This window comes from Schistocerca americana, chromosome 4 (assembly GCF_021461395.2).
Source record: "Schistocerca americana isolate TAMUIC-IGC-003095 chromosome 4, iqSchAmer2.1, whole genome shotgun sequence".
In the NCBI taxonomy this organism is placed as follows: Eukaryota; Metazoa; Arthropoda; class Insecta; order Orthoptera; family Acrididae; genus Schistocerca; species Schistocerca americana.
The window spans coordinates 481,930,863-481,952,526 of NC_060122.1; the positions used below are offsets into that span (position 1 = coordinate 481,930,863).

At 41.7% G+C, this 21,664-nt stretch overlaps 1 protein-coding gene across 1 annotated transcript in view; it reads left to right on the forward strand.

Moving 5' to 3' along the window:
* LOC124612956 (arf-GAP with Rho-GAP domain, ANK repeat and PH domain-containing protein 2) overlaps positions 1-21,664 on the forward strand; it is a 173,232-nt gene that overhangs the window by 40,557 nt on the left and 111,011 nt on the right. Inside the window, exon 4 of the mRNA XM_047141476.1 lies at positions 20,835-21,083. Within this exon, the coding sequence (XP_046997432.1) occupies positions 20,835-21,083 (249 nt within the window). The remainder of the gene's footprint in view (positions 1-20,834; positions 21,084-21,664) is intronic.

Sequence of the window (21,664 nt, forward strand, 5' to 3'; positions counted from 1 at the left end):
CACAGTAAATTGTGCAACATTCATATGTTGGTCGCATCGCAGTCTTGTGCTGGGAGTGGATCTCATTGGCTGGGACAGGGATATTTCATCAAATTTATGGTCATCTCACCATGGATCACTATGTGCACATTATGAAATGTAGTATGGTGACGAGTGTGAGTGGTTCTGCTGGAACTGGATGTGTTTGAAGACACCTTGAACAGTGGGGGGTATCAACCCTACTGTTGTCCGCTGTACGGCCTGACAGCTGGGACAGATGCTCGGGGATGCCATTTCTTTTCGTAGTAGGACTGCTTTGATTGTCGTTCGTGGCATCCTTACAGTACAGTGGTACGTCGATGACATTCTGTGCCCTATTTTGTTGCCCTAAAAGGCAAGCCATCTTGGGCTTAAATATCAGCAAGATAATGCCTGCCTACACTTGGTGAGAGTTTTTACTGCTTGTCTTCATGCTTGCTTGCTCTGGTACCACGTGCCGCGGAATTTGAATCCGCGCCAGATGTCATGGACGTCGAAGACCCATAGAGGTCTGCACCATCGTGCGGTAAGCTGTGGCGGCGCACGCGGCCTCGCCCGCTTTTAGTGTGAGGGTGCCACAGGGGAACACGTGGGCCCAGCGGCCAATAGCAGCGCCCCTGATAGCGTACTTAAGCGCCTGCCTCGCGCTCAGCCAGTCAGTCTAATCACGTGTACGGCGGTTTACACCTCGCTTCATGCTAGACCGCTTTCTTCCTTGTTCTGTGTGTGAGTGGACATGTTTGTTTCCTTGTGACTCTGTTGTTCGATCTTGTTGTATTCGTTCTGTCTTTCGTTATTCGTGTCCGTCCTCTCCCGTTGTGCTGTTGTTCGCGGGCCTCTCTGCGGGTCCTGCCGCGCTTTTCGTTATTGCTACCCCGCGACCGTCCTGGTTGCAGTTACAACACTTGCCAAACCCTGTCAGCAAGATTGGCAGATCTCTCCCCCAACTGAGAACATTTGGAGCATTATGGGCAGGGGCATCCAACCAGCTCAGTATTTTGGGGATCTAATACATCTGTTGGGCAGAATTTGGCACAATATCTCTCAGGAGGACATTCAACAACTCTGTCAAGCAGTGCCAAGCTGAATAACTGTGTGCAAGTTTGTCCCATGCACCCTGACTCCAGAACAAAAACAATAATAATAATTTTAATAATAATTTAATAAAACTATTCTAGGCTGATGAGTTTGCATATCTGGGAAATGGTTAATTAGCACTAATTACACTTTATTGATTGAAATTAGGTAATTGTGGCTAGAAGCTAAAATAAAAGAATTATATGGAACTACGTAGTGTCTCTAAATAGTGTTCATTAAGCCAGATCTGACACTGTGTCTCAGGGTGTTACACAGTAGTTCTAAGTGCTACTCATTTTTGTAATTAGTGGTTTTGAATGTTACATGACCCAACTGGTGAGTGCATAATATTAGTAACAGTATTTGGAATTTCCTTCATTCTTCCAATATGGCTGGTGGCAGCCATTGTTAGTTCACGACAAAGTACCAGCAGAGTCTTACCCAATGATCACTGCTAGTTGTGTGTACCTCCTGCTTCTACTAAGTTCGAAGTAGGTAACCTAGAGGGTGTGTACCTCGCTGACATCTATCCATCTTGCATCTGTACATCACTTCGGCCATCTGCTGAGCAAGATACACGCGGATGCATCTTGGCTACCTTTCTGCATTGCAGGATGGCTTATCATGTTACAGTTACAGATCATTGTTTGGTCTAGGATGACGAACAGTGTAACTCTTCCAAGAAAAGCTGTAAGAAACTGAAATTACTGAATGTATCCCTAAACTGCTCTCTGTTATATCTTAATTTGCTTGATGTGCACTTCAGATAACTAAACTAACTAAACTAGATAAAATTTTTGACAAATAACTGTAAAGTATTTTCATACTGAAAAATCACAAATACTGCCACCTGAACTATACTAAATGTCAAGTACACTTTTGTAACACTGGTTCTTCGTATACATATTAATGTTTATCATTATCTTTTATTATTTGTTTCACTCAAACTACTCACTAAAAGCAGCACCCATATTGAACCAGTGACCTTCCAATTAGAAACTGAAACAAAAATCATTCTGTTAACAGAAAATGTTCACATAGTATTCAATGATATACTTTCTTGTCAAAGTATTGCATAGTTTCTAACTTCTCTGTGAGCTAGTATGTATAGTATAAACGAAGGCTGTATAATACGCCTCATGCTGTTACCACTTGTTGCAACAAAGGGACGTTTTTGATTTAACTAACAAAGCTCACAGAAAAATCACCCAGCTCAGACATTAGTGGTTATATTAACCATATGCTGTCCCATATTGTACTGTTCCTTACCAAAATATTATTCAACAATTTACCAAAATTTTCAGAGGGTGAGTAGATTTTTTATCTACTATCTACCCAATTACATTATATTGTCAATGTAAATACTGATTGCATATACATTCTCAAACATACTTATTACTTATCAAACGAAAGCGTTGGTATGTTGATAGAGACAATGAAAACAATAAAAACCACACAAACACACACACAAATTTCAAGCTTTCGCAACCCAAGGTTGCTTCATTAGGAAATAGGGAAGGAGAGGGAAAGACGAAAGGATGTGGGTTTTAAGGGAGAGGGTAAGGAGTCCATGTCTGCCTGTGTATATGTGTGGATGGATGTCTGTGTGTGTGCGTGCGCCTGGGCGTGAGTGTATACCTGTCCTTTTTTACCCCTAAGGTAAGTCTTTCTGCTCCCGGGATTGGAATGACTCCTTACCCTCTCCCTTAAAACCCACATCCTTTTGTCTTTCTCTCTCCTTCCCTCTTTCCTGATGAAGCAACCTTGGGTTGCGAAAGCTTGAAATTTGTGTGTGTGCGTTTTTTATTGTTTTCATTGTCTCTATCAACATACCAACACTTTTGTTTGGTGAGTTACAGCTTCTTTGTTTTTAGATATATTTTTCGCACGTGGAATGTTTCCCTCTATTATATTCATACTTATTACTTACAATTTTAAGATCCATTCCTCTTGTACACTCTTCTTTCACTTCACCACACAATCTGACAACATTTCAACTGTATACATAGTATTAATCAAAAATAACTTGAAATGAGAAAGGATGTTCCAAAATACTTGATGGTTATAATTAAAGTGCAGCTGTAATTATTGTATGGCAGTGAAACTTGGTGGATATGCTAATGCATTTATGCAGAACCAGTTTACGTGGAAAAAGAATTAATTCCAATTTTGGCCACCTGGTGCAGATCTGGCAATATACATTACCTTGTTGACATCTCCAGGCTCCTATTGAACAAATTGTGAAAGTGATGGTTGATAATAAAATCAACAATATATCTTTCTGCCCATGTCCCAAACCTAATCCTTTACATATGGAAATATTCCTATATGTCTTTTTTTGCATTCACAGCACCAGATTTGCACCTGGTGGCCAAAACTGGAACTAATTTTTTAAGGTATAAATCTGTTCTGCATTAACACATTAGAATATGTACAAAGTTTTGCTGGCATGTGATAATTTTGGCCCTCTCTGGACCTTCATAGATAGCTGCACGATAGCTATAACCACCCAGTACTTCTGATAATACAGGTCCTGCTTGTATTGGTAAAAGCTATGTTTTCATTATTTGGCTATAAGTTGTTTTATTACATTTTTTCTGTGGCACATAATCAATGTCATACCAGGGGAACAGGAAGCAGTTACTTGTGCAAGTATGTAAATTTAGGGCTTTAAGTTAGTAGATATATTTCAGGAACTATTAAAGTTATTACCTTGGGATTTGAATCGTGCACTGCTATTACCACTTGAAAGTGTTGTGAAAATCTGATTACAATAGGTTAGACAACTTCAAATGCACCTCATAATTCTACTGTATGTATCCCTCTTCTCTCCACACTGATTCTTCCAAACATTGCTGTGAAACATCAGCCCACTCCTCACTATTACTAAATTGTGATTTGAGTCTGTATCTGTTCCTGGGCAGAGATTACATTCCCATGTCTAAATGTTGGAGTCTGTTTGACTATGATATAATCCATCCAGAATTTTCACACATCTCCAAGGCCTTTTGCAAATACACTTCCTCTTACAGTGTATTTGCTATTACTAGCTGAAATTTACTGCAAAACTTAGTTTGTCTCTCTCTTCTCTCATTCCTACTACTGAGCCCAATTGTTCTGTATTTTTGTCATCTATTCTTTTCCGTACTACTTAAATTTTCATCTCCCTTTACATTTTGAACTGCATTTTTAATATTCTCGTATACTTTCTCTATCTCATCACCTTCTGCTTGCGATGACAGCGTATTCACTGAACTGTCCTACCCTCCTGTTCATGATGGATCCTATTTCCATTATACCATTTTCATTGCTGCTGATATTACCCTGTATTTGTCTGATCATAAATCCTTATTTTCTTTCCATTTCACTTCACTGAACTCTACTGTATCTAGACTGAGTTTCTGAATTTCTCTCTTCAGATTTTTCTAACTTCCTATGACATTCGGACTTTTCACATTCCACACTCCAAGTCATAGAATGTTACCTTTCATCTATTGTTCCATCAGTTTCCAATCGTCACTTTCGCCTTAACAATGCCTTCCAAAAGACCCAAATGGGGACCTAATCTAGAATCTTTTGCCAATAGAGAGTTCATCACGACTCTCTTTCAGTTACAGTCCACATGACCTGTTGATACATATTGTGTGTCTTTAACATAGTAGTTTCCATTGACTTCTGCGTCTTCATGCTGTTGATAATTGGTGAATTTTCCTCCTTTTAGGAGCGTTTCCCCATCCAAAAGGGGCAAGAAGGTGCCCCCAACCTCCATCCGCTTCTCTGTCCTCTTTGTCTAGGCTATATGGAGGATGTGGGTGACCCTTGCATTGGAAGTCTTCGGCCACCATTGCTGATTTTTTAAATTTCTTATCAAAATTTAAACATTAGCTGAGACTGAATGCAGGATGCAGTTAATTTTGGTTATCAGTCGAAGACACTTTATCTCAAGATCATTGGTGTTCTCAGTGGATGAAACTAGATCTGTAGAATACAATAATGAGGGGCAAGTAAATTTAATAGATCACATTTTAAAATGTGCAAATGCGATAAAAATATTCCAAGGTGCACTGGAGGGAAGGAACAGCAGAATAATAAAATATAACTCATGAATAACAAAGTGTACAACAGTTACCACCCCATGAAGAGACTGGCTACAGACAGAGACAATGCAAAAGGCCTGTTGCACACCAATCCTATAGTATAAAACCAAAGTACAACATTTTTGTGGCTGTTATAATAAAATGAAACAATAAATTTGTTATTAATGCAGATCAGATACTGCTTTGATGTGTACAGCACTACAGATAATGTTATCTTCCTCTATTTCCATGTGTTCTTGTCATTATTTTCTTTTCCAGTAAACTCTAAGAAGTAAATGCCTGTAGGCCACACCTTTAATGTCAGTGTATCAACAAGGTTTCAACAAAATGCCACTATTGCCCATTACCTTAATGTTAGAAAATGCTAAGCAGCTGCTATACAAATCTGTATATTGTATTACTAATACTGTTTTACAAATACTAAATGATATAGAACAGTTTTAAGTTCTTATACATTTTTCTGTGGTCACTTAACCTCTTAAAAGTGGATTTCCATTCTTGCATGAAATGCTGGCCTCATCTATCTAACGCTAAGTTCTAGCTAAACTAAACTAACCCCAAATACTCATTTAAATTAACAAAACAATTCTAAACACTAGCTACAAAACCTGTGTTGATAATCAATTAATATTGCTATGAGTTGTAATGCATGCAGTATTTTGTAGTGGCTAGTATGTCTGGCAGATGTGCTGGGGGTTGCCATTTCAAACCCAACCACAAGCAATTATATGTTATTTAGTATTTATAAGTTCTGGAAGGTACTTGAAATATGTTTGTAATGCTTGTATGTGTGTGTTCTGGTGTATGAGTACCTTATAAATACGAACATTCTAGAATATAAAATGTCTGTATAAATAGCTCCACTCTCTGTCTGGAAGGTCAGTTCTTTTCTGGCTTTATATTGGTGATCATAATGAAGGTGCTTCCAGTGATAAGTGTCAGTAAGTCAGCTGCACATGAGGCATCTGACATTCATCAGTATTTATCGGAGGTTCTGGTAAGGACCCAACAAAATGGGTTTAGGATTTGACGGAATCACGAAATGCAACAGGTGAGATGAGATGATGTGCTTGACAAATCTATATTTTTACTTGGATGGCACAGACCAGCAATGCTGGGATGAATTCCAGGCCAAACTAAAGAAAATTTGTGGTATCACTCAACAGCAAGTCCACTTAACAGAAGAACAGTTGAAGAACAGCACCTGTCGTGGTGAAATAACACAGGCTTACATACAGAGTGTCTGGCTCTTTGCAACATAGTGAATTCGAATATTACAGAAGCCAACAGAATCTCACATTTCTTGAGAGAAGTCACAGAAGACCTGTACCAAGCTGTTTTACTAAAGGATGTCACAACAATAGAAAAATTCATCAAGTGGTGCCACTGTATCAAGGAAACGACACAGAAAAAAGTGTGAAAGAAGAGCTATAGTTGACTTCTGAATGTTGTCACTTTGGCAGCTGTGGGAGACCACCATGATGTTGCCTCTCTGACACCAAGTTGTAAGAGAAGAGATTTTATAGTAGCATTTTATAGTAGACAGAACTGTCACACCTAGTACACAAGAAATGGTGTGAATTTTGACCTAGTGTGTCTGTAGGCAATAGAGAATACTGAAGAAGAGGTGTATCAACCCTTTGGCACCAATCTTTCACCAACAGTTGAACATGTCGTGAAGAATGGATTCCACCAATTTGGACCTACACCACCATTGAAATGACAACCAAACATCCGACCAGTGCAGGTACAACCAATTCCTCTGCCAAATGTAACACCTCGCAGAACAACAGACATCTGGAGGATGGAGGACAATATGTCTTGTCTGTTTTCAGTGTTGATGCCCTGAGTACATTGTGCACTACTACAGAGCAAGAAGAAGAGCATTCAATGACTATTATGCCACAAGATTTCAACTGTTACAGCAGTCCTACCCATGCCAATCAACTGTAGATGATTAAAGTAGATATGTGGGAAGAAGCTCATCACCATACCCTGGATGAGGTTGCTAGCCAACGTGATGAAAGTGTTCCCTATCATCGTATAGAGGTACCATCTACTCATCTAGCCACTGAATTCAGGAAAACTAGGAGAGGTGACCATCTATGGAGGTGAGGCCATCACAGATGACAGTTACCAAGATGACAGGAGATCTCATTGATGTCATCGACAGCTACCCTGAAAATCACAAATTGGCTCGGGGTCTACTTTACTGTTATGTTGAATACTTATCATTGCCAGCTAAAGTAGACTGTTGCGTTTTACGAAAGTATTTTGCTGAAGATTGCACATGGAATATAATTCCATCCAACAAAAACGTGTACTGTGAGAATAACTATCAATGACACAACACAGAACTTTTGTGTAACAAAATGTAGTCATGATTTTATTCTCGGATCAGACTTCTTGCAGGCATTACAAGCAGCCGTAAACAGTGGATGATTGCTCCGAACAGTTGCTTGCTGTTGAAGGCCTTGTTATCCCATTATCATCATTGAGATCAAACAGGGAAGCTTTTGTTGACTGAAATAGCTACTCAGGCTCACAAAAGAAATCTGTGTGTCAGCGACAATCATAAACAATGTACATGGTCAAGGAGAACTTTGAATCACTAATTGTTACAAGTGGGCACTATTCATTGCAAAAGGTGTATGTGCATAGGGAAAGCCAAACCAGCGCAGGGAGGGCAGCTTAGTATCATTAGTGAAGAATCATGCTCCACTACCACTACTGACAACACAGAGGAGGAAGCTACGATCAAACTGCCAATAGGATGTGGCCTGACCGAGTAACATTGTCGACGAGTGACAGCTATCTGCGTCAGTTCTCGGATACTTTTGGAGGACAGACCAAGTGCCACATGGTAAAAAACCATATCAACTCTGGGGATCATCCACCAATTAGCCAGTGCTCATATAGAGTGTTGCGAACTGAATGAGGTAATCCATGAGGAAGCGAAGAAGATCCTGCAAGATGACATCATTCAATGTGTCTCAACCAAACCAGGGGCTGAAGGCCTATGGATCCCAGGAAAGCCCCTTCCAAGCAACCCATGAAAAGGTTGCCACAGGAAGGTGCCATCCTGGTTCCCCATGGCCATACCCCTGATCTGTTTGGATGTCTGCCCCTCGAAGATGAAGTAGTTGTTGGTAAGTACCTTGGAAGGGGCTTTCCTGGGATCCATAAGTCTTTGGCCCATAGTTTGGTTTAGATACATGGATGGCATCTTTACCATTTGGACTCATGGTGAGGCTGACCTGCTAAAATTCCTGGAATTTTTGAATACCTTCTCCCAATTAAATTTCACATGTTCCTATTCTGAATCCCATGACACTTTCCTTGATGTTGATCTCGTCCACATCGAAGGCCAGCTGCACACTTCTGTCCACATTAAACCTACCAGCAAACAACAGTACTTACATTTTGACAGTTGCCATTCTTTCCATGTCAAATGTTCCCTCCCATATAGATTGGCATCTGAGGCAAATGTATTTGTTCGAATGCAGATTGTCTCTGTACATTGACAACATTATTCTGCAATGGAATTGTAACAGTTTTTCCCACAACCTGGCATAGCTACAACATCTTTTAAGCACATAAGCTGCCTTCTGCATTGCCCTTCAGGAGACCCGATTTCCAGCTACACAGACCCCACCCCTTCGTGGATACTGTGGGTATTATAAGAATCATGCTGCCTGTGACAGGGTGTTTGGCGGAGTTTGCAGTAGTCACTATATAGAGATCTTGTGCCTTCTCATACCCTTTTAGAGGCTGTGGCTGTTTGGATAAGGGTATTTCAGGATATTGCCATCTGTGGTATTTACCTCCCTCCCAATGGTGAAGTGTCTCACAACATACTGTTTGCATTGGTTTCTAAGCTCCCCCAACCTTTTCTAATCTTGGGTGATTTCAATGCCCATAATCCTTTATTGGTTGGAACCCCTCTTTGAATACTGGTACCCCCACACACTTCAGGGTGGCGCATGGAACCTTCTCGGCCATAGACCTTTCCATTTGCACCTGTTGTCTTCTCCCATCCATCCACTGGAGGGCCCATGATGACCTGTGTCATAGTGACCAATTCCTGATCTTCCTGCCCCTCCCCTCCCTCACTATCACTCCTCTGGACGCCTGCCCATATGGGCTCACAATAGTGCTGACTACGATGCTTTCGCTTCTGCTGTTGACCTTTTCTCTCTGCCGCATGGAGATATCAATGTGGTTGTCCAGCATACAACTACAGCCATTTTTGCAGCAGCTGATTTAGCGATGCCAGGTTCATCGGGCTCATCCTGACAAAAGACAGTACATTGGTGGTCCTCAGAAATTGCAGAGGCCATTTGAGAGCATAAGTGGGCACTCCAACACCATAAGCAGCACCCGTCAGTGGAGCATCTCATTGCCTTTAAAGTGCCTTTACCAGCTAATAAAAAGGCGGAAGCAAGGATGATGGGAATGGTGCGTTTCAACCATCGGACCTCTCCTTCACAGGTTTGTGCTATGGTAGGACATCTCTATGGATACCAGATGCCTGTAGGTGTACCTGGTATTACCTTGAATGACATTGTCTACACTGACCTAGACACTGTCGCCGAACATTTTGCTCTGCACTATGCTCAAACGTCGATGTCTGAGAATTTCAACCTGCCTTTTGTATCCTAAAACAGTGGTTGGAACGAAAACAATTATAATTTTCTGCCTGCCACCTGGAGCCATATAATGCTCTGTTCAGTGAATTGGAATTCGTTAGTGTCCTCACCCACTGCCATGATACAACCCCAGAGCTGGACAACATCCACAACCAGATAATCAGGCACCTACTGGATGACTGTCAGTGTCATATCAGTCCCATCTGTAACTGCATCTGGAGCGAGTACGAGTTCCCATCACAGTGGCGGGAAAGCATCATTGTTCCAGTACTGAAACCCAATAAGCATCCTCTAGAGATGGACAGTTATCACCCAGTAAGGCTCACCAATGTTGCCTGTAAGTTGCTTGAACACATGGTGAACCAATGGCTGTATAGGCCTCTAGAGTCTCAGGTCTTCCGGCTCCTTCCCAGAGTGGTTTTCGCCAAGGCCATTCCACTACTGATAATCTGGCTTACCTGGAGTTAGCCATCCAAACAGCTTTTGCCTGATGCCAACACCTTTGACATGCAAAAAGCTTATGACACCATATGCAGACACAACATCCTTACTCCCGATTTTCATCCAGAACTTCCTGTTGCATTGTACGTTCTGGGCTCGAGTAGATGTTTCCCACAGTGAACCCTCCCATATTCAAGAAAATGTGGGATCCTGTATGGCTCTGTACTGAGTGTCCCTCTCTTTGTAGTAGCCATCAGTTGTCTAGCAGCAGCTGTGGGGTACTCAGTATAGTATCACCCTCCTTGTTTGCTGACAACTTTTGCCTCTACTATTCCTTCTCTGGATATCACTGATTATTGACTGTGAGGTGACATACAAAAGGCTAAGGCATGGGCCCTCAACCACGGCTTTTGATTTTCCGCCGCCAGGACTCGGCGTCATGTCCTTCCGTCAATGTTGTGCTCTTCACTCACAACGAGAACTTTACCTCGATGACCAGTTACTCAATGTGGAGACTGGCCTACGATTCTTGCTTGACAAGGATTCCCCATCTTCACTAGCTTAAGCGAAAGTGCTGGCTGCACCTTACACTTTGCTGCCTGAGTAACGCCAACTGGGGTGCAGATCACACTACCGTCCTGCAGCTTTACAAAACCCTGATACAATCCCGCCTTGATTATGGGAGTCTGGCATATGATTTGGCATCACCTTCAGCACTGCAGATACTGGATCTGATACAACACTGTACGGTTTGACTTGCGACAGGAGCCCTTCAAACTAGTCCTCTGAACAGCTTACTAGTGGAGGCTGGGGTCCCTCCATTGTGGATCAGGTGCCAAGAACAGCTTGTCAATTACGCTACCCTTAGCATCCAAACTACCGTCTCCTCTATCCAAACACGGTAATCGATCCCCTGCAGTGGCGGCCCTGGTCAAAGATCACAATCACAATCTGCGTCTGGCCTATCATCTTGGAATTTCAGTTGTTACCTTTTCCACCTCTCCTCTGTACCCATTCCCGCACACCTCCCAGGTACATGTATCAGCCACAGCTTTGTCTTGGCCTATCACGAGGTCCGAAAGACTTGGTTCATCCCGAGGCCCTCCGCTGCCAATTTTCGCCCATCCTTGGCACATCCCAGGTTTCAGAAGTTGTCTATACTGATGGATTGATGGTTACTGGTTGTGTAGGCTATGCTTATACTCATGTGGGACACACTCAACTGCTCTCCGTGCTAATTGGCTGTAATGTTTTCACTGCAAAGTTGGTAACCGTCTCTCATGCTCTTGAGCATATCTTTTCATGCACTGGTGGATCCTTTTCATCTGCATCAGCTCCTTGAGCAGTTGGCAACCTCTTGGCCAGTGCTATCCTCGCCATCTCATGGTAATTGCTATCAAGCAGCCCCTGTATGCCCCTTGAACAGTGAGAATGCTCAGTGTCATTTGTCTGGACCTCAGGCCATGTCAGGATCCTGGGGAATGGACTCGCTGATATCCTGGTTAAACTGGCTACTAGTAAACCAACTCTTGAGATCAATATTCTGGAAACAGACCTCAGAATGGTAGATCGGTGTTACACTGTGAAGTTTTGGGTGCCTGGAATATGGAGTCACTCACTCTGACTTCGCCAAACTAACTATAGGTGATACAGGAGGCTTCGAATCTGTGGAGGTCCTCCATACAGACCTCTCACAATGACTCTTATCATCCTTTTGGCTCCACATCACCCTTACTAGGCTGACGCATGGTCATCTCGTCCATAGCGAGGACCCACCCCATTGTCATTGTGGCGCCCATTTAATGGTGGGCCACATTTTGCTGGACTGTCCCAACTTAGCTGCCCTGCTGTGGACTCTTAATATCCATGACTCACTACCCATGGTGTTAGGAGACAATGCCTCAGTGGCTGACTTAGTCTTATGTTTTATTCATGAAATGGGCTTTAAGGGTGGGCAACTTAAGCTTATCAGCCCACTGAGGGGTTGGCAGAACTCACTGTTGCCTCCTCTGCCCAGATCGGGCTGCAGTTGTCTGCACTTGGTGATACACCCCAGTCCCCACCCTACCTGCTCCTTTACTCTACTCTCTCGAAACCCCCCCCCCCCCCCCCCATCCCCCCCGTCCCTCCCCCCCACTCCCCCTTTCACGTGTGGTCTGTTAGAGTTGTTCATCTTTTGTCTCTCTCTGCTTCTCTTGCCCTGTCCGTGTTGCTAGTCTTTCCAAAGCAATCTCGGAATAGAGTACCTCTGGTAAGTGGCAGGGGCTGGGGGATGTATGGCCACTCATTGCATTCTGCTTGGAGGACATTCTGGCTGCTCCTTAGATGGGGCACCTTGCTTGACTTTCTTCTTCTGTCTCCCTTTCTTCTGTTTGACCCTTACCTCAGCATTGCTGACACTGGTAGACTTGGGAGTTTTCTTTCCCTGGGTTTTGCATGGTTTGATCTACAGTCATATAGACCAGTTTGTCCGAGGACAAAGGCACTGAAGACCTAGTAGTTTGGTCCCTTTAAACATCCAACTAACCAATCAGACAAGTTTTTGTATGTCCAGTCTTATTGACTGGAGGTCTTGGGGACCAAGGCCGTTGACTACTGCAAGAAAATGAAATGCCTGCAACCATCCTTGTGATCTTATTTATTATGTAGCTACCAGTTTCGGTGCCTCAGTGCGCCATCTTCAGGCCCAGGTTGATGCTGAAGGGGTTATCACAATCCATATATAAGCTGCATCAGTGGCCAAAATAACTGGCTTTTGCAGACTGTAACTGTGATGTCAGCTCTCCAACCATCAACTGCCAACTCCATCAGCTGCCAACTCCATCAACTGCCAGTCCATACTCAGTAGCCACAGTAATATGCGAGAGGTAGTTGTAGAAATAAAAATCATGGGGCATTCTAGTGAATGGTGATGGAATTAATCCCAATACAGATAAAATAAGAGATTCACAGATTTTCTAACTCTGTGGCCCATTAATGATGAGAGAAGCTTTCTCAGAATTTGCTCATACTACAGGTGATATATAAAAGACTTCTGTATCAAGGCACTGGCCCATGCAAGAACGGTTCTGCAACCGTGTAGGCTGCAGATTCCTCGACTTGCGCGATGGGATGGTGGGGTTTCGGGTTCCTCTAAATAGGTCAGGTGCCCACTACACACAGGAGGCGGCTGCACGGGTAGCAGGGGCTGTGTGGCATGGAGTAGGTGGTTTTTTAGGTTAGACAGTCTCCGGAAAGATAAAAAAGGGCTCCAGTCTCAAAGGGTACAAGGCGAAGAAACGATGAGAATCGACCAAGCAGCAGTTGGTATTGTAGTTGTAAATTGTAATAGCTGTGTTGGAAAAGTACCAGAGCTTCAAGCACTGATAGAAAGCACTGAAGCTGAAATGGTTATAGGAACAGAAAGCTGGCTAAAGCCAGAGATAAATTCTGTCGAAATTTTTACAGATGCGCAAACTATGTTTAGAAAGGATAGATTAAATAAAGTAGGTAGTGGTGTGTTTGTGTCTGTTGGTAGTAGTTTATCTTGTAGTGAAATTGAAATAGATAGTTCACGCGAATTACTATGGGTAGAGGTTATACCTAACAGCCATACCAAAATAATAATAGGCTCCTTCTACCGACCCCCGACTCAGATGATATAATAGCTGAATGGTTCAAAGAAAACTTGAGTCTCATTACAAATAGGTATCCCACTCATACAGTTATAATTGGTGGAGACTTCAATCTACCCTCGATTTGTTGACGAAAAAACATGTTTAAAGCCGATGGTAGACAGAAAACATCTTCCGAAATTGTACTAAATGCTTTCTCTGAGAATTACTTTGAACAGTTAGTTCATGAGCCCACATGAATTGCAAATGGTTGCGAAAACACACTTGACCTCTTAGCCATAAATAATCCTGATCTAATAGACGGCGTCATGATGGATACAGGGATTAGTGAACACGAGGTCATTGTAGCCAGGCTCAAAACCATATCAACCACACCCATTAAAAATAAAGGCAAAATATATCTATTTAAAACAGCAGATAAAAATTCGCTTGATGCCTCCCTAAGAGAGAGTCTCCATTCCTTCCAAGATAATTATGTACATATAGACCAGATATGGCTCAAATTCAAACATACAGTATTGACAGCAATAGATAGATTCATACCGCATAAGTTAATAAGAGACGGGACTGATCCACCATGGTACACAAAACAAGTCAGAACACTGTTGCAGAAGCAACGAAAATGCACGCCAAATTCACAAGAACGCAAAATCCCCAAGACTGGCTAAGTTTCACGGAAGCTCAAAATTTAGTGCGGACGTCAAAGCGAGATGCTTTTAATAGTTTCCACAATGAAACATTGTCTCAAAATATGGTAGAAACCCCAGAAAGATTCTGGTCGTATGTAAAGTACACCAGTGACAAAAAACAGTCAATACCGTCACTGCGTGATTGCGATGGAAATGTTACCGATGATGGTGCCACTAAAGCGGAGTTACTAAATACAGTTTTCTGTAATTCCTTCACGAAAGAAGATGAAGTAAATATTTCAGAATTCGAAACCAGAACAGCTGTTAGCATGAGTGACATAAAATTAGATATCTTAGGTGTTGCAAAACAACTCAAATTACTTAAGAAAGGCAAGTCTTCCGGTCCAAATGGTATACCAATGAGGTTCCTTTCAGAGTATGCAGACTCAATTGTGCCTTTCTTAGCAATTACATGATTGGTGAAAGGTCTGTTCCTAAAGACTGGAAAGTAGCACAAGTCACAACAATATTCAAGAATGGAAATAGGAGTGACCCATTGAATTACAGACCCATATCACTGACCTCAATTTGCAGTAGGATTTTGGATCATATACTGTACTTGAACATTATGAATCACCTTGAAGAAAATGACTTATTGATACATAACCAACACGGATTCAGTAAATATTGTTCTTCTGCAACACAGCTAACTCTTTATTCCCATGAAGTAATGAGTGTTGTCAACAAGGGATCTCAGGATCGATTCCATATTCCTAGATTTCCACAAGGCTTTTGACACCGTTCCTCACAAGCGACTATTAATCAAATTGCATGCATGTGGAGCATCATCTCAGTTGTGTGACTGGATTCGTGATTTCCTCTGAGAGAGGTCACAGTTTGTAGTGATAGACTGTAAATCATCGAGTAGAAAAGAAGTTATATCTGGCGTTCCGCAAGGTAGTGTCATAAGCCCTCTGCTGTTCCTGATTTACATAAATGATCTAGGTGATAATCTGAGCAGCCCCTTTAGATTATTTGCAGATGACACTGTAAGTTACCGTCTAGTAAAATCATCAGACAATCAATTCCAATTACAAAATGATCTAGAGAGAATTTCTGTATGGTGTGAAAAGTGGCAATTGGCACTAAACAAATAAAATTGCAAGGTCATCCACATGGGTACTAAAAGAAATCTGATAAATTTTGGGTATATCATAAATCGCACAAATCTAAGGGCTGTCAATTTGACTAAATAGCTAGGAATTACAATTACAAGACCACATAGATAATATTGTGGGGAAGGCGAAACAAAGACAGCGTTTTGTTCACAGAACACTTAGAAGATGCAACAAACCCACCAAAGAGACAGCCTACATTACCACTTGTCCGTCCTCTGCTAGAATATTGCTGCGCAGTGTGGGATCCTTACCAGGTAGGATTGACGGAGGATATTGAGAAAGTGCAAAGAAGGGCAGCTCGTTTTGTGTTATCGCGCAATAAGGGTGAGAGTGTCACTGATATGATACGCAAGTTGGGGTGGCCGTCACTGAAACAAAGGTGGTTTTCTTTGCGGCGAGATCTGTTTATGAAATTTCAATCACCAACTTTCTCTTGCGAATGCAGAAATATTTTGTTGACACCCACATACGTAGGGAGAAATGATCATCGTAATAAAATAAGAGAAAGATTTAGGTGTTCCTTTTTCCCATGCACCATTCGGGAAGAGTGGAATGGTAGAGAAGTAGTATGAAAATGGTTGGATGAACCCTCTGCCAGGCACTTAAGTGTGAATTGCAGAGTAATCATGTAGATGTAGATGAACTATTGCATGGAGACACACATTTTTCCTGGAATGAAGTGCAAGGAAGATCTTTCCTCTTCCTTAATGAGGTGATCTCCAGTCCTAGCATTGTATAAGGTGAATACTGAGACATAATTCACACTGCTGCTAGCAGTTGTGGATAGGTGCAGTTCTTGTCCAAATTCAGGAAGGTGCTGAAAAGGTGATGGCTTCTGCTTCCAGAGTACTTTCAAAGCCCAAGATGAACTACTCTACAACTGAGAAAGAGTGCTTTACAGTTGTTTTGAAGTTCAACAAGTTCTACCCTTATTTAATTGGCAAACCATCCACCATTGTGACAGACCACAAGTCTCTATGTTGGCTGACTAGTCTGTAGGAGCAGTTGGGCCATCTGGCAAAATGGGCACTGAGAATTCAGAATTATGATATCACAGTGACATACAAAAGTGGACGCAAGTACAAGGGTATTTATTTAGCGTATGGCTAATACAGACATATCATGAAATTACATATATATATGTACATATTGGCACACAAGAAACTTAAGTTTGTTTTTACAACTGAATATCCAGTCCTTCAATCCAGCGCACTGCATCTGGAGTTGCTAGCAGGAAGTCCTCTTTGGCGCCGTGATAGGCTCGAATCCTGCATTCACTGACGATGTGGTGAACAGTCTGGTATGGAGCCCCGCAGTCACAAGCTGGATCAGGCAGCTTGTTCCACTTAAAGAGAGCATCCCTGCATCGCCCATGGCTGGTACGGATTCTGTTGAGAGTAGACCACGTCTTGCGTGGTAAGTCGAATCCACTTGGAAGTTTAGCACCTGAGAAGATGTTATGCAGGTGCACATCTGTCACTGCTTCCCACCGACCTTTCCATTCTTCAAGAGGTTTGAAATTCTTAGCCACCATGTCAGCAGCATCGCACAGAGTTGGATGACGTGATTTCAGTCTCTTGCGATTTAAAAGTGGCAGGTCACTATGCACGGGTAGGTTAGAATTCCTGGAGATCTTGTGGAATTCTCTCATAAGGGCAGTACATCTGCGTAGATCAGGAGGCATTATACCAGTTAACAGTGGAAGCCAATAAACTGGAGTAGATCTGATTGTGCCAGATATTATGCGCATTGTCGTATTCAGCTGGGTATCAACAAGCCTTGTATGATGACTATTCATCCAAACAGGTGCACAATACTCAGCACTTGAGTATACCAAGCCCAGAGCTGAAGTTCGCAGGGTGGTTGCTGAAGATCCCCAGGTAGTTCCGCATAGCTTATGGAGGATGTTGTTTCGAGTCCTCAGCTTTTGAGCTAAGTTAAGAAGGTGTTGTTTGAAGCATAGTGTACGATCCAGGGTGACACAAAGATATTTTGGGTTCCAGTTGTGATGAAGAATTCTGCCTCTGAAACTTACCTCCAGTTTTACGTTCGCCAACTGGTTATTTAGATGGAAGCAACACACTTCTGTTTTACTCACACTGGGTTGGAGTCTCCAGATTTTGAAGTAATTGTCTAATGCAGACAGGTCATTGGCTAAAATCTCTTCTGTTGTCTTCATTTCCTGGTGTTTGACGGCTAGAGCCAGATCATCGGCATAGCAGTATTTTCTGGACGAAGTGTAAGGTAGATCAGATAGATATAGGTTGAACAGTAAGGGTGAGAGAACTGATCCTTGAGGCAATCCGTTGTTCAGCTTCCTCTCCTTACTTATGTTGCTTCCAGTGATTACCTGGAACTTCCGATCACTTAGCATGCTGTTAATCAGTCGAGCCATTGTTCTGCAGGGTATGATGCGGAGAAATTTGTAGATAAGGCCTTCCCTCCACACAGTGTCGAAGGCGGCAGTTAGATCAACAAATGCCACAGATGTTTTCTGCTTCATTTGGTATCCTGATTCTATGAAGGATGTGAGAGACAATACTTGGTCGCAGCAGCTACGCCCTGGTCTGAAGCCTGCCTGATCAACTGGAACGTTCTCTAAGATAGCACTACTTATTCTGTTATATATTAGCCTTTCAAAAAGCTTGTAGCAGCAGCTGAGTAGGGAAATGGGGCGATAGTTTTCTACCCTGTTGCTGGGTTTGCCAGGTTTCAGAACAGATATTATCTTCACCTTTTTAAACTCAGATGGAAGTTGACCAGTCAGCAGGACGTCAGTGAAGAATTCTGCCAGTCATTTCTTAGCTTTTCCTCCCATATGGATCAGGAATTCTGGGTGGATACCATCGAATCCAGGTGCCTTAAGAGGTTTGAGGTCCTTCAGTCCAGAGTCAGTGTCTGAAACTGTGAAGGGATGGGTATACTCAGATGAGGGAGATGCCTTCTTTTTAAGGTCACGAAGCTGTCGTCTGATATGTCTTGTATGTTTCTTGTCAGGAGGTACTCTTGAGGTGGTAATGATGTGGGAAGCAATTTGGTCTGGTGTTACTTCGGAATTTTTTCTGCATGCTGGTTCACTTCCTCCCAGTTTTCTCAGAAGACTCCATGCTTTCCTGCTCGAGTGGGTAAAGTCCATAGTTTTGACTGTTTCTGCCCATTTCTGCCTCCGAGACATGTCCAAGCTGGACAATAGTTCCATAGCTATCTCTGGGTCACCACTTTGCTGAAAGTATTGGTACAGTGTTTCACTTTCCTCATTTCATCCTGGAACATATTCTTTTCGGTATCCTCTTGGCATACACTTTTTAGCTGTTGCTGTTACTGCACCAATGAAGCGTTGATAGTTATTATGTGATGGAGGTATCCATCGAATGGTCTTATCCAGTTCCGTTGAAAACTTCATCCAGTCGGCTTTCTGGAAATTCCATCGAGCATGCGGAGTTGATCGTATGACAGGAACAGTGCAGCCAATTTGTATTATTACAGGTCTGTGTTGGCTGTGAGGAAAGGCATCTATCACTTTCCTTGTGGTGTTGATGGGAAAGCCAGTTTCGTTGCAGCTAACAAAGCATAAGTCAGGATTTGAATCCTTGTCCCAAGCAGCTGACCTGAAAGTGCCTTGATCTTTGGCATCAAACCCTAGATGAAGATTATTCTCTTTGATCCATTCTGCAAGCATGCTCCCATTTTCATCATTTTGAGAGTACTTCCAAAGTTCATGGTGACTATTGAAGTCTCCTATGTAAATTGCAGGATGTTCTGCTGTGTGCAGGACAAAATCGGGCCATGTTGTTTTGGGTGGTTTGTAAACATTTGTAATAGTAATGCCGTGCAATTGTATGACAACTGTATGTATATCTGCCTCCACACTTACAGAAATCAGCGAAGCTTCGTTTATGTTGTTACGGACATACGTAGCAATTCCATACACCTCGTGGTAAGTTACACCAAGTGCAGAATATCCAGGAATTCGACCTCGGCTTCGGAATATTTCTTCGCTGGAAACACGAGTTTCTTGAATGGCGACGACATCGATATTGTTGTCCAGCAAAAATTTTGACAGGTAGTCACACTTTGCCCTGCTAATGCTTTCGATATTCAGTTGAAGGAGTCTGATAGTTGGTCCAATGTTTCTTGTTAATGAGCTCTGAAAAGAACTGTTTCTGCTATTTAGTTGATATGTCATTGCCAGGAGATCCTATGGATAGTCTGGCTGCCTGTAATCACTGTTGCTCAATTAGCACCACCCAGGAGGCACGTGTAGGGTATTTTAAGGTTAAACCTACGGACGTGAGCAACGCTACCTCCCAGTACAAGGGTGTCATCTGCCTTTCAATCCAATATTGGTACACAGCAGCATCAATGAAATCTCAGTCATTTCTGGATGTTGCTGCTGAACAAAGGGAAGATCCATCGCTGCTGAAAACCATAGAAGCTTTGAAGGAGGAGGAACCAACTAAAGTAGAATTCCAATTAATAAACAAAGCATTGTATAAGAGGAACTGTGAGCCAGTAGTGTGGAAATTGTTGCTTGTTATCAAAGCACATGTGCACAAAGCTCTAATTTTCACCCTTTGCCTTTATAGTTGTAGAATGGACTGTTTGCTGAAGACATTTCAGTGTCGTTTATTATCTTCCAGAGATAGTGTCTTTGAAAGAGCAGCAATTGTTTTTTGAGAATGGTCCAAATCACAAACATGAAACGTTTGTGACCGAGTTTGGATTATTTAAACCATCTTCAAGCATATTTGATGAAAGATTATTGATTCTGCAACTGTGACAATGTTTAATTAAGAATAACAGTTTATTTGACAATAGCGCAGCTCTAGAGAACCCCATTTGAAGTGCTTTAAATAAACCGAAACTGGTAACACATGTTAAATATAGACTACAGGCTTTCTGTAGAGAATTATGCTTTGGACCATGGCCTAATGCCTAGAATACAACTATCAGCAATATTGCAAATGTTAAATAATTGTGAATAAGACTGTTTCCCAAAAAGGCCTTTCACTGTTTTCTTCCTCTCCAATTATTCAGGTAATTTGTATTGAGGAGAGTTTTACTAATGTAATGTTAAGCAAATTCTATTATTTTAAATATTAATTAATTTTACATTTTGACTATGTTTCAGTTTTGCAACCAGTAGAAAAAGATTCAATTGTCCCACAAGTATTAGAAAATGGTCCTCTCGTGGTTGCTGATTTCCACACAGGGCTAGCCTTGTACCTAAGATTAAATATACAAAATGAAGCAGCAGCATGGCAGAAAGCAATTCACAGAGCAGCAGTTAATAATGGCTTGCATCTCCATGAGCAGCAACTGACTCGAGATGATGTTCCTGTTATTGTTGACAAATGCATTAATTTCGTATATGCTCATGGTAAGTAGTTAATGCTATTTGGTCTTTAATTTTTAAACTGGATGTTAACACCGACAAAAGTAAGATGTTAAAGTTATATGTTTTCATCTTATTAGCTTTATGTTGTATATTGGCAACCCTGTATACATTTATTTTTTGACTGTTTATAATTTATAAGTGACTGTGGTCTTTCTTTCATATCATGGTTAGTGAAATTCTGAATCTTCCAGTTTGTTTCTGTGTTTCACCTATTACATTCCATCATGAACTGCCCATTAATGCTTCTCTTCTCAGAACATATTGCAACAAGTTGAAACATAGGAAGTGGAAATGACTCCTTACTCTGTTATCCTTCGTAATATAAATACTATTTTTTTCCTTTACTACATAAACATTAAATATCGAAATTCTTTCTCTGGCTGTGATTTTTTTGAAGTCTTATTATTGGAAAAGTAATTTACATTTGACTTATGATAATTGTGTAAACTTTCTTGTAGAAACATTTTCTGTAAGGAAATAGGTAGATAGTGTAGAAGTGTTATGTTTAAGAAAATATTCAAAATTTAAGACTAATGAGTACCTCTTGCACTTAAAAATCCAAC